Here is a 13,712-nt window from a genome sequence, read left to right as displayed (position 1 = left end):
GTTGAGTAAACACCTGTATGGGAATAATCATTTCTATCAAATTGTTAGAATTTTTGCTTCATAAAAAAATGGAATTTGCTGACAGTATTGATTTTTTAAATATATATTCACATGTATATGATTTAATCAGAATGCCATAAAAATTGAGTAGAGCATACACATATGATGCTTTCTGCTGAATACATTCTATGAGTTCACGTGCTCAAAAGACTGCTGTTGGGGGTCGGGGGCTTGCCATATATTTTTATCATTTGTTTTATAATTTGTCTCTGATTTTTTTTTAGATATGACTATGAAATAAAATTTGTCTTAAGAGAATTCTGTTCATTGTGTCTTTGTATAATTGTAGGGAGCTGAGAGCTATAAATCTCTACAATCTACCCAACCAGGCGGTCTATAAGAGCCACCAGAATGCTCTGGGCAAAAACTCCTTTGCTGTCTGTTCTCCAAAGTGCTGGCTTGAGGTTCCCAGCCCAAGCCAGCTATCTGACTTGGGGTTAGAGAATTCGTTTTAACTCCTGATCATCAGTCTGTATGCCCCAAAACCATTTTATGGACTCTATCCAACAAAGTTTCACAGGAATTTTATGGATGGAGCCTTCCTTTAGCTTCCATGATGCTCCTTGATTGGCACGCAGATAAATCTAAGGACAAGATTATAAAGGCTAGCTAAAGCCAGCAGGACCATTGTCTTCTGCTCCAATTCAACAATCCTGCCTTTCTCGTGCCAATATTTCAGCAACAAAGTCACTTTTGTTGTTGTTGCTGTTGCTATATTTTGGACAGCACAAACTTCATTGATCTACCTATGTAAAGTTATCCAAATGTTTAGAATTAATGAAAAAGAAGATACACAGCCAAGTAAGTAGAGAGCTGTCCAGAAAGACCTAGGTTCAACTGACATATACTAACTAGGCAAGCCATTTAACTCTCAATCCTCTAGATAGCTATCTAAAACTTTATGTTCCTCAGATGAAGCTGCCTTGCCTTAATAGAGAGAGCTCCCTATACCAGGCCTTCTCAAGGTGTGGTCCAAGTATCCATGGGGGTGCCCCTGGATCTTTTCAATGGTCCATGAGAACAAAACCATTTTCATAATAATACCAAGACTTTAGATTTCTAATATGGTAAATATTGATAAATTTTGTTCATTTGTTTCAGTCATATCCAATCCTTCATGACCTCTAAATAATCTAACTTAAAGAATATGTGGGTCAAAGAACAAATCATAGAAACAATCAATAATTTAATTAAAGAGAACGACAGTGAGACAATATACCAAAATTCATGGGATGCAGCCAAAGCAGTACTTAGGGGAAAATTTATTTCTCTAACTTCTTACATCAACAAAATGGAAAAAGAACAGATCAATGAATTTAGGCATACAACTAGAAAAACCTAGAAAATGAACAAATTAAAAATCTCCAATTGAGCACCAAATTGGAAATCCTGAAACTCAAAGGTAAGATTAATAAGATTGATAATAAAAAACTGTCGTGCTAACAAAAGGATTTAGGAGCTGGTTTTATGAAAAAACCAGTAAGATAGATAAACCATTGGTTAATTTGATTAAAAAAAAGAAAGAAGAAAACCAAATAGCCAGTATCAAATATGAAAAGGGTGAAATCACTACCAATGAAGAAGAAATTAAAGCAAACATTAGGAAATATTTTGCCCAATTGTACACCAATAAATCTGACAATCTGAGCAAAGTGGATAAATATTTACAAAAATATAAACAGATTAACAGATCAGGAAATAGAATGCCTAAATAACTCCATCTTAGAAAACAAAATTAAACAAGCCATTAATGAACTCCCTAGGAAAAAATCCCCAAGGCCAGATGGGAATTCTACCAAACATTTAAAGAACAATTAATTCCAATGTTATATAAACTATTTAGAAAAATAGGTAGAGTCCTACCAAACTTCTTTTATGACACAAATACGATGCTAATACCTAAACCAGGAAGAGCTAACATAGACAAAGAAAATTGTAGACCAATTTCCCTAATGAATATCAATGCAAAAAAAAAAAATTTTTTTTTTTTTAGTGAGGCAATCTGGGTTAAGTGACTTGCCCAAGGTCACACAGCTAGTACATGTCAAGTGTTTGGTCTGAGGCCAGATTTGAACTCAGGTCCTCCTGACTTCAGGGCCGGTGCTCTATCCACTGCGCCACCTAGCTGCCCCAAAAATTTTGAACAACCATTAGCAAGGTGATTATAGCAATATATAACAAGGATTATACACTATGACCAGGTGGGATTTATACCAGGAATGCAGGGTTGGTTCAATATTAGGAAAACTATCAATATAATTGGCCATATCAATAACAAAACCAACAGAAGTCATATGATTATCTCAAAAGATACTGAAAAAGCTTTTGGCAAAATACAACACTCATTCCTATTAAAAACACTAGAGAGCATAGGAATAAAGGGAGCATTCCTGAAGAACGCCATTGCCCATGGTGATTTTCTAAGTGGTGTCTATCTGTTCACCTGCCTGTATTGAGGCTCTGGGGTGGGGGTGGGGGTGGTGGTCCTGGTGTTGGCATTTGCCTGCTCTACCAACCTGGGTCTCAGGATATCCCCCTGGTTTGCTAACGGGCTTGCTGTTGGCTTACTGGAATGCCTCCAGTCCTATATTGGACTCCCCCCCTCCCTCAGAGCGAGAGGGGCCTTTCCTGTTAATCTCCTAAACTTCCTAGACTACAAAACTACCGTGCCCTGTCTTTTTGCTGGCCCCTGGTTTTTCTTGGGTTGATATTTTCTGGGCTTTCAGAGGTCAATAAAGGAGGGTGAAAGCAACTTATTTCTTATTCTGCCATCTTGGCTCCTGGAAGCGGAGCTTGGGAGCATTCCTTAAAAGGATAAGTGGTATCTATCTAAAACCCTCATCAAGCATTATCTGTAGTGGGGACAAGCTAGAAGCCTTCCCAATAAAATCAGGGGTGAAGCAAGGATGCCCATTATTACCACTATTATTCAATATAGTACTAGAAATGTTAGCTATAACAAAAAGAGAAGAAAAAGAAATAGAAGGAATTAGAATAGGCAATGAGGAAACAAAACCATCACTCTCTGCAGATGATATGATGTATATTTAGAGAAACTAGAGAATCAACCAAAAAACTACTTGAAATAATTAACAACTTTAGCAAAGATGCAGGATATAAGATAAACTCACATAAATCATAATTTCTTTATATGACCAATAAAGCCTAGCAGCAAGAGATACAAAGAGAAATTCCACTTAAAACAACTGTAAACAATATAAAATACTTAAAAGTCTAACTGCCAAGACAAACCCAGGAACTATATAAACACAATTACAAAACACTTTTCACACAAATAAAGTCAGATCTAAACAATTGGAAAAATATCAATTGCTCATGAGTGGGTTGAGCCAATATAATAAAAATGACAGTTCTGCCTAAACTAATTTACTTATTCTGTGCTATACCAATCGAACTATCAAAAAAATTATTTTATAGAGCTAGAGAAAAATAACAGCAAAATTCATCTGGAAGAACAATAGTCAAGAATATCAAGGGAATTAATGAAAAAAAAAATACAAAGGAGGGTGGCCTAGCAGTATCAGATCTCAAACTGTATTATAAAGTCATAATTATCAAAACTATCTGATACTGGGGTATTCTTGGTAAAGATACTGGAGTGGTTTGCCACTCTAGCTCATTTTACAGATGAGGAAACTGAGGCAAACAAGGTGAAATGATTTGCCCAGGGTCACACAGCTAGTAAGTGTCTGAGGCTGGATTTGAATTTAGGAAGATGAGACTTCAGGTATGGCAGCCATTAATATAATCCACATAAACAAAAACTCTGAGGAGTCCCCAATAATTTAAGAGTGGAAACAGGTATTAAGACCTAAAAAGTTTGAAAATTGCAGCCCTATGCCAACAAAACCAATCTTCAGCCTTAATTTTATGTTAAAGGAAATGATTTTCCCAGCTGACTTGTTAAACAGAAAACTCACCCCATTAATTACAGCCTCCCATTTCCCATTCTTCCACCTGATACATCTTTTCCTTGCATCCTTATAGCCCTCCTTGATCCATGATAACTGTGTTTTGTCAATCAACAAGTAGAAATTGAAGAAGGCCCACAACTATATTGTACTAGGTCCACAATCAGCAACTCTTTACTAGCATACGCAGAGAAGTGGTGAGAGGTTTTTAAAAAATGCTACAGTATGGTCCCTGCTTTCAAGAAGCTTATATTTGTACTTGGAGAGACAAGAAAGAAACATGTGAAAAGTGGGACAAGCATATGAAAGATAAGTAATTGTTCTTGACAACCATGGACATATGACAAGTAGGACCATAATTAGGTCAGGGCATTGGTACCAGTTAGGAAATTGATTTGATACATAGTTATCGAGACTAGGAAGCTATTTCCTTCAGCTGCACCCATGTGAATCCCACCTAGCCTACCCCAGCTCACTTCCCTGGCAACAGTGGCCTTATTTGGGGTTCCCCAGGACTCTCAGTATCTATGGGACTCAGTGTTCTGAGATTTTTCTCTCCATCCCCCATCCAAGAGGCCTTGTGCCTCAATGTCCCACAAAAACAAGAAGAAAACAATAGCATTTGTCCCAAGGACCAGAGTTGGTCATTATATCTTGGCTCATAAGGACATCAATGCCAAATAACTGATTCAGATAACAAATTGTAGGGGAATGGGTTTTCCCTGAAGCTCCTACATTGAAGATTCCAATGGGGCAGAGGGCAACCTAGCTGCTGCCCTCAGAAGGAAATGTGCAAATAGACTAATGGAATGTTCCATTAACAAAGGCCCTCACAGATCATCACTTCCAGCTCCTTCCCTTTTGAAATGAGGAAATGGCAGCCTAGCGCTGTCAAGTGATTTTCCCAAGGCCACGCAGCTACAGAGTTAATAGACCAGGTGAGGGACCAGCATTGGGGTTTTCTAGTACCTAGGTCCAAAGGGGAAAAAAAGGTTAAAACAAAGAAGAAAATTAGTTAAAAATAAAACTTGAAGAACATTAGGGGCACCTAGCATTATAGGCACTTACAGTTATAAGTTCTTGGATTAGTGTGGCTGCAGCTCCAATGTATTCTCCTATTTTCAGAACTGAACTCCATCGTTGAGAGTTAGAAAAGCTAGTATGTATGTATGTATATATGTGTGTGTGTGTGTGTGTGTATTTATATATATATATATATATATATACATGCACATAGATAGATAGATAGATAGATATGATAGATATCTCACTTTAAACCTAAATGGCAACTGAGTTTTGAAATGAATTCCATGACATGAGACTTTGGACACAAAAGGCTAAAGTCAGATTCATTTACCAAGAGTTACATCTTTTACATCATTTCTATCATTCCACATTCTTATGTCTGTTCTCAGTAATAAATAAAAACTTCCTAATGGAATGTAGGAAAGAAATATTTGGCCCTAAAAATGAATATTCTCAGGCCAATGAGAGAAGTCAATTGAATTGATGTATACTTAAATTTAGGGACGGTCACCATCAAAAAAGAACATTTCTTTGTACAGGCAGCTTGTAAAAAATGACAAACGTCCCCTAACTGTGGGGAGACATCAAATGTTCTTATATTTGTTTTCCTTCCCTCTCAGTAAAAAGAAGGAAAAATTTGCAAGGGCCTCTGTGCGTTACTTATGGTCAGTCCTTAAAACTAAGTTAATTTGAATTCAATATCACTCATGGAATTCTATTCAGAAAAAAAGGTATAGATCAATAATGACAGAAAGTGAAAGTATATTTATTCTTTAGTAAACATGAGGTTTATTGGGGGGGGAAGGGATTACAATCTCCATAAGATTAAAAATTACTCTTGCAAGGGGCAGCTAGGTGGTACAGTGAATAGAGTTCCAGCCTTGGAGTCAGGAGGACCTGTGTTCAAATCCGGTCTCAGACACATAACACTTACAAGCTGTTTGACCCTGGGCAAGTCACTTAACCCTGCCTGCCTCACCAAAAAGAGAAAAAAAAAAAATTACTCTTGTACCACTGAATGTATTTCCATACCATCACTGGAAAATAATGTTTTATGCTCTTGGATACTTATTTCAAGTGGGTATTTGACTAATAAATATTGTTTGAAAGTAAGTATATCTAGCTGAAAATAGGAATATAAGATTTTTTTAAAAAGGACATTGATTTACCGACATTAAAGCTGGAATGGAATCAAGTTAGAGATTTAAGTAGCATTGTTGCCCTGGCCCACCCCCACCACCATACTTCTACCCTTTAAAGATGAGGTTGGAAATGCTGCCAAGCAGGCACCTGACAGAGCTTCAGATTTCACGACCCTGTTTATACTTGGGCAAAAAAAAATTGGTGATGATGGCGAAAAGAACACAAAGCATTGTGGCAAAAACTCCAAAGACTTTCACAAGCCATTACCACTTTTCTCCCTTTCAGCCCTATATGATAATAATTCCTGAAGGCAGCAGCTGTAGGATTTCTCTGAAACTCAGAATTACATACAAATATCTGTATAATTTTAAGGTTTAGTTTTATGCTAGTAAGAGGGGGGATGGCGCATCACTGGAAGTATGATGTTTTCAGATGCACTTTCTGTGAAGAACGCTAAGTATTGCTAAAAATAAAACACTACAAGTAATTAGTAAAGAAGAAAATTGAATGTATTTAAAAACTAGACAGATATCTTCATTTTTGTCTTTTCAGAGTGATTTTGCACACTTTTACATTTTCTACATAGTAGGTTTATCGTTGTTATGCATGACAATACCTTGCAATTGCTATTTAGAAGAGGAAATACTACAAATGAAACCTTTTGCTGTTAACATTTCAATGGATAGTTGGTTCTGTCTGTATTTATAATTGGATGTTGACATTTTGAATCATTTAAATGTTTACACAGTATATTTATGTTATTGTTTTGGTCTAAAGGCAGATCCCACTTTGTCCCATGTCCCGCCAAAAACTGGCTTGCTATCTTTCAGAGTTATGCCTCTCTCCTTGCTTACACACTCCTCCACACTCATAGACAGACATTCCAAGTGACCATCAGAGTACTTTACATCATCCAAGGTGACATAGGGAAGCAACTACCTATCAGTCTGAGGACAATTCAATGAGTGCTTCTGGTGTACAGACATATCAGCTCACTTATCCACCTCCAGATCAGAGTCCCAAGGGCACAACTATCATCATGCCAAGCATGGATACACGTGTAGAAGCGGCACTGGTTTGGGGGAGGAAAGCTGAGCCTCCATGATGTTTATTTTAGCTTCCACTTAACAGTTAGCATTTCCCACAAAGACAGGCTTCAAGAGCAAGGAGGAAAATTCAGAATGGCCAATGATGCTTCCCATGCTACCAAAAGTCATCTTATGAATTATTTCTAAAAGGCTTATCAAATGGAGCACTCATTTATGCTTACTAGAACCACATTATGCTAATGGCATGGAAAGAGTCATTCAGAGACTTTCTGCCATGGGGTGAAAGAGATGGGGATGGCTGATGTTTACTGTGCAGTCAGAAGTCATGATTCAATCCACAGACTGACTGACTCCATGGTACTGCTAGGTAGCATCTAACAAATTTTGATTAGGTTTCTGTTTGGAAACTCAACACCTTCTTATAACTTCTCTGATCAACAAAGGAAAAAAAATCCCCATGCATTGTTTTCAAATCAAGAATGTCCCAAAGAATGAAAAAATGATGAAACCCCAGTCAACCATGAGAGAGGGAGGTGGGTGGGTAGGGGAAGTGGGGGCAGGGCCCCAGGGATGCCTAGATCTCCAATGGCACCTCCTTCTAATCATCTTTTTTTTGCCTCCTCTTCCGGATCTGCCGCTGAAGTTGAAGTTTGTTGGTAAAGAACAGTTGTCTCCAGCCAATGTCCTTCGCCAGGGCTTTCATGTCTTGGGTGACAGTGTCACATGTCAAGGCCACAATCTGCTCCCACAGTTTGTCGGAGGTGCAAAGCTATTGGTGGGAAATGGAGAGAACAGATTATGTCCCAGACTGATATAAAGGGACCTAACCCTACTCTCCATCCCTGACCATGCATTCTGATTACCATAGTAACAATATTCACTGAGCTTCTTGCACTAAGAAGGTGCAGAATGAATGAATGCCAGCCACGTGCAAGGGTCTGTGCTGTATATAAATGTATAAGACATGGTTTTACCTTCAGGAAGGAGAACTCCAACAAAAACAATTATTGATATTTATTATATCACTTTAAGAGTTGCAATACACATCTCATTGGAGCCTCACAAAAAAACCTGTGAAGTGAATGTAACAGCATTATTATCCCCATCTTATAGATGAGGAAACAGAGGCTCAGACAGGCTATGTGACCATGGTCATACCCTAAAGAACTCTTAACATAGTAGGGGAAAGGAGATCTACACAGGGATAACTACAAGTTGGGGAGTGATAAATGTGGACAACAAAAGGTTTGTTAGGGTTTAGAGGTTACCAACCCTGCCAGCACACCTTGATTTGCTGTCAATCATACCCACCCCTTCTACTGTTGTCCATAGGCATAGGCTATGGGTAGACACATCTGTATACAGCAAAGTACGCTCAGTGTTCAGTGCCTTCCTCTACTGATTATCTCATACTTATCTTGGGTGCAGCTGGTTTATACAGAATTGTTTGCATATTGACTGCCCCTCAAAGGGGAGCTTCATGAGCATAGACTCTCTTTTACCTTTCTTTGTATCCTCAGCACTTAGCACTGTACCTGGTATATAGTAGGTGCTTAATAAATGCTTACTGACTGACCTGCTGGCAAATAACTTCTCAAAAACATCTCACCAGAAAGAGAACAAAAAAGTCAGTTGAGATTATTTATTGAATTTATTTTAGAGCCTCTATCTGACAAGTAGTGAGGCATAGCAGAAGAAATGCTGAACCTGGAGGAAGGGAGCTGAGAGACCTGAGTTCAAATCCTACTTCTGCCCCTTAGTAGCTATATGATCACAGATAAGTCACCTACATAAATGTTCAGAACCTCATTTTCCTTACCTGTTAAATAGGGCTTGTAACACCTACTTCAATGAGTTGTTGTGAAGGCCAAACAGACTATACAAAAAAGCATATCACGCATGGTAAAGTGGTCGGTTTCATTATCCGTTTTCTGGGACCTTCATCGTTTTTTTAATTACCCAGAGTTCAACTTTCTTTTAGAGATCTTTTCATTTACCTTGTTGCAGTCACTGTGTGTATTATTCTCTTGGTTCTGCTTATCTAGCTTCGTACCAGTTCACACAAATCTCCTGCTTCTTACTGCACAATAAAATCCATTATATCCATAGTTGTGGGTTTTTTCTCCCATTCCCCAATCAATAGCCATCTATTTTTTTTTCAGTTCTTTGCTGCTGCTGCTGCTGCTGCTGCTGCTGCTACTACTACTACTATTACTGCTACTACTATTATTATTACTACTACTGCTACTACTATTACTACTATTATTACTACTACTACTATTATTATTACTGCTACCACTACTACTACTATTACTGCTACTACTATTATTACTACTACTGCTACTATTATTACTATTACTACTATTATTACTATTATAACTATTACTACTACTGCTACTACTACTACTACTACTACTACTACTACTACTACACACACACACTGCTACAAATATCTTGGTCCATATTAGAACTTGGTTTCTGTCTTTGTCTCCTTGGGGCATGTCCCCAGTAGTAGATGACAGGAGGGTATGGACAGTGAAGGCATTTTTCTTGCACGATTCCACCAGCAGTATACTCATATCCTTGTCTTCCTACAGGTCCTCCATCTCCGACTATTCTGACTTTTTGTCCTCTGCCAATTAACTGACTCGATTTTTAAGAAGGTAGGCACATAAGATGAAAGTAAAGGCAAGCAAGTAAGGAGATACACAAAAGAACAGCATGGTCCTATAATGTCTAAAGCCCAGAAAAGGCTAAGGCTGAAGATCAGTGCTACAGATAACAAAAACTGTTGGGTTTGAGGACTTCTTTGGGAGGTGAGAGTAGGGAGGAGAGAGGAGTTGATCTATGTTGGGGATAAGAAGACAGTCAAAGAAGAGATAAAAATGATTGATGCTCAGTGAATAATGATAGTGAATAACTATTTAATGATAGTGAATACTGTTTAACTATTATTTTGCTTATGTTTTCTGTTCCAAGGAAAGTAATCTTGGGACTATGAAGGACAAGACAAAAATGGTTTTATCAGAGAGTAGATTCCCAAGGCAAGTGAAGAAATGGACAGACAGAATCTCACTCCTAAATGAATTCGAGTCACCTGACCTGGACAAACTGCATCATAGAATGTGATTGCTGAGCCACTCTTGACTTTGAAGGATTTTGGACGGGTGACTTAGGACTGGAGGAAGCCAAAAATTGTCCCAATTTCCAAAACAGGGAAGAAAACAGAATATGCAAACTATGAATGAGTCTGTGAGCTTGGCTTTGATTCTGGACACTATCCTAGAACATATTTTTGAAGAAATGGTTTCTAAGCACTGAGAACGAGAAGTGATCATCACTAAAAGGCAACTTGGCTCCGTCAAGGATAGAATATGCCAAGCCAACTTCATTTCCTTTTTTTGATAGGGTAACTGATAGATCGGAAGTCCACTGGAGCTACTGCATATCTGGGCTTCAGCAAAGCACTTAATAAAGTCTCTCATATTATACTTGTGGATAAGATGGAGCCTGATGGATTAGATGACAGCACAATTAGGTGAATTGAGATAAGGCTCGATAACTAAATCTAAACAATAGTCACTAATCAGCCTGGAGGGAGGTCTCTGGAGGAATGCTCCAGGGATTGGTTCTTAGCCCTTGTGCTATTCAATACTTTTTATCTATGCCTTGGAAGAAGCTATAACCAACTCAATTTTTATGCTTATAAAATCTGCAGATGACATAAAGTGGAAACAGCTAACATTGAATCTGACTAGAAGCAAGATCTAAAAAGAACCTAATGGGTTAGGATGACATGCCTAATAAAATAAAAATGAAATTTGATTTTTAAAAATGTAGAGTTCTACACTTGATTCAAAAAACATACTTCAGCCTGAGGAATAGATCTGAGGCACTGCTTTACAATTCCTATGCAAAAAATTATGGAACTCTTGGGCAACTATAAGCTTATTATGAGTCAACAGGGTGACAAAAGAATCATAGTGATATTTATATAATGATTTGCAAATATATATTATTTCATTTGATTCTCATAAGAACTCTTTGAGAGAAGCGCTATATGTATTTTATTATTCCCATTTTACAGATGAGGAAATTGAGGCTAAGAGAGGTTAAAGTGATGCGGCCAGAGTCACACAGCTAGTAAATGTCTGAGGCAGGATTAGAACTCAGGTCATGATGACTCCATGATCAACAATGTAAAAGGCAGAAATAAACAAACAAGGTTAAGGCTACTGAGCCACGTTAAGAACGGCATAGCGTCCAGGACAGGGAGCTCATAGTTCTGATCTCCTGTGCCCTAATCAGGCCACATCTGTAGCACTGTTTTCAGTTCTGGGTACCACATTTAGAAGTCTTACAGATAAACTAAAAGGGTGGTGAAGACAACAGAATATGTGCTATGAAAAACAGTTGAAAGAAACTGGGTATGTTTTGCCTGATAAGGAAGAGTAAGGGCTGCATAAGAGCTATCTTCAGTACTTTAAAGGGGAGAGGGAAATTTGCCCTATTCTGCTCCAAAGGGAAGACCTCAGAGCAATAAATACAGAGAGAGAGAGACTTAGTATAAAGAAAAAAATTCCTAACACTTGGCTCTATCCAAAAGTGGAATATGTCGCCTCTGGCACTAATGTGTTCCCCTCTTGGTGATTGCCAGAGGCTGCATGATGACTTTCGGGGAATGTTGTAGAGGGAATGGGTTGATAGGGTTGGATGAGATGACCCATGAGACTCCTTCTACCTTCAAACAAAGTAGTACAGTATAATGAAAAGAGGAGCAGAGGTCAAAACCTGTCTTTAGCTAACCTCTACGACCTTAGGCAATGAGGCCACTCTCTGGGCCTCATTTTGCTCATCTGCAGGACTGCAGGAGCCTTCCTCCATGGTCCTTTCCAGTGCGAAACGTATGATCCTAATGCCTTCTGGGAGTCTATAATACGCAAAGTATATTGTGCCTGGCACTGGTTTGGATGTGGATGTCTCAGGGACAGCAGCGCCATGCCACGTGGAGGGCTGCTGCCTGCTGCTTTGGGAGAGAAGAAGTGGGATGAACGTCTTTCATAGAATCATAGTACCATAGTTTGGAACTGGAAGGGACCTACCCTAGTCCCAAATCCTTATTTTACAGGTAAGAAAACCGCGGGGAGGTCAAGAAACGTGCCCAAAGTCACACAGCTTTCTCAGATCTTGAGGTATGGGAGTTTTCATCTGAAAATCTGGATGTGGTTATAGTGACGTCATTGGTAAGTTTCATAGTAAATTCCATTCTTGCTTCCACTGGGGAAATTTACTTTCAGCCAGTGTGTATTCATTGGCATTCTGTTCTTTATCTCGGTTTTCCGTGAGCAGTAGCAATATCTACAACCGGACGTCCTAATGAGACGTGCCACTTCAAATCAATCCCTGAAAAGCATTGCCCATTTTGTTTCCCCCATTCTTCTTAGCTCCCCGAGGCTTCACTCATCTCTCAGACTGATGCAAAGGAAGGACAAGGCCAAGTCAAGCCAGGATCTTTCCACAAACTCTCTGCTTTATCCTTTCCATAGAGAAGGATAAAAACCTGGAATTATTTTAGCCTAGAAGACTATCACTTTCAGCCCCTGATACGGTAGAGTAAAGAAAGATCCAGTTTGTGTCAATGGACTAAGAAAGATGCACGTTTCTAAAGTTTCTTTAAACCCTACTAAACTTTGCTTTGCCATAACCCTGTGGAGTAGGTAGTGTAAGAATGCTCGAAGTGGTATAGTTTGTGCTAGTCTTATGTGTCTACTACGTGTCAGGCACTGTGCTAAACTCTGGTAAACTATCTCATGGGCCAAGACACCAAAGCCTAGAAGACATGATCCTGAAATTCCAAAAGCCACTCCAAGCAAGTCTCTATCATGTCAAAAATGTAGTATTGGAAATGGGAGCAAAATGAGGACAAATTGCAATGACACCCAAGCTGCAAATGTAGCGATGTTACGTCATCTTGTCAAGAAGTGATGTAGAGGAATAGATAAAACGTTAATTAGGGAGTATTCTAACTCCCTAACTCTCCCTTCAATGAATGACTTTCCTAAAAAGAAAAAACGATCATCACTATGCTCTTGACTCATGCCTAGAGTGCGATGATCAATGACAGCTTACATAAAATTCACACATAAAGCCGCTACACACTCATAATTAGCTATGCTTTTTTAAGGAAGTACATTCCATTCTTCAGGCTATCATTGATTAGCTTTCCTATTTATCAAATAATTTTTATTGTATAGTCACAAGGTATTAAACATGAAGAAGAACTTTTAAAAAATTTTTTATGGTAATTTTTATTTATTTTTTTTGTTTTCAACATTTTGAGTTCCAAATTTTCACCCCATCTCGCCCCTTCCCCCACCCCAAGATGGCATGCATTCTGAATACCCCTTCCCCTAGTCTGCCTTCCCTTCTATCTCATCCCCTCCTTCTCTTATTCCCTTCCCCTTCTATTTTCCTGTAGGGCAGGATGGATTTCTGTACCCCA

At 38.6% G+C, this 13,712-nt stretch overlaps 1 protein-coding gene across 1 annotated transcript in view; it reads right to left on the bottom strand.

Moving 5' to 3' along the window:
• Positions 1-6,648: 6,648 nt before the first annotated feature.
• Positions 6,649-13,712, bottom strand: part of FBXO36 (F-box protein 36) — a 101,441-nt gene continuing 94,377 nt past the window's right edge. The window contains exon 4 of the mRNA XM_027876120.1: positions 6,649-7,979. Within this exon, the coding sequence (XP_027731921.1) occupies positions 7,809-7,979 (171 nt within the window). The 3' untranslated portion in view covers positions 6,649-7,808. The remainder of the gene's footprint in view (positions 7,980-13,712) is intronic.

This window comes from Vombatus ursinus, unplaced genomic scaffold, assembly GCF_900497805.2.
Source record: "Vombatus ursinus unplaced genomic scaffold, bare-nosed wombat genome assembly UNPS02014810.1, whole genome shotgun sequence".
NCBI lineage: Eukaryota > Metazoa > Chordata > Mammalia > Diprotodontia > Vombatidae > Vombatus > Vombatus ursinus.
This window is presented reverse-complemented; position numbering and strand designations above follow the sequence as displayed.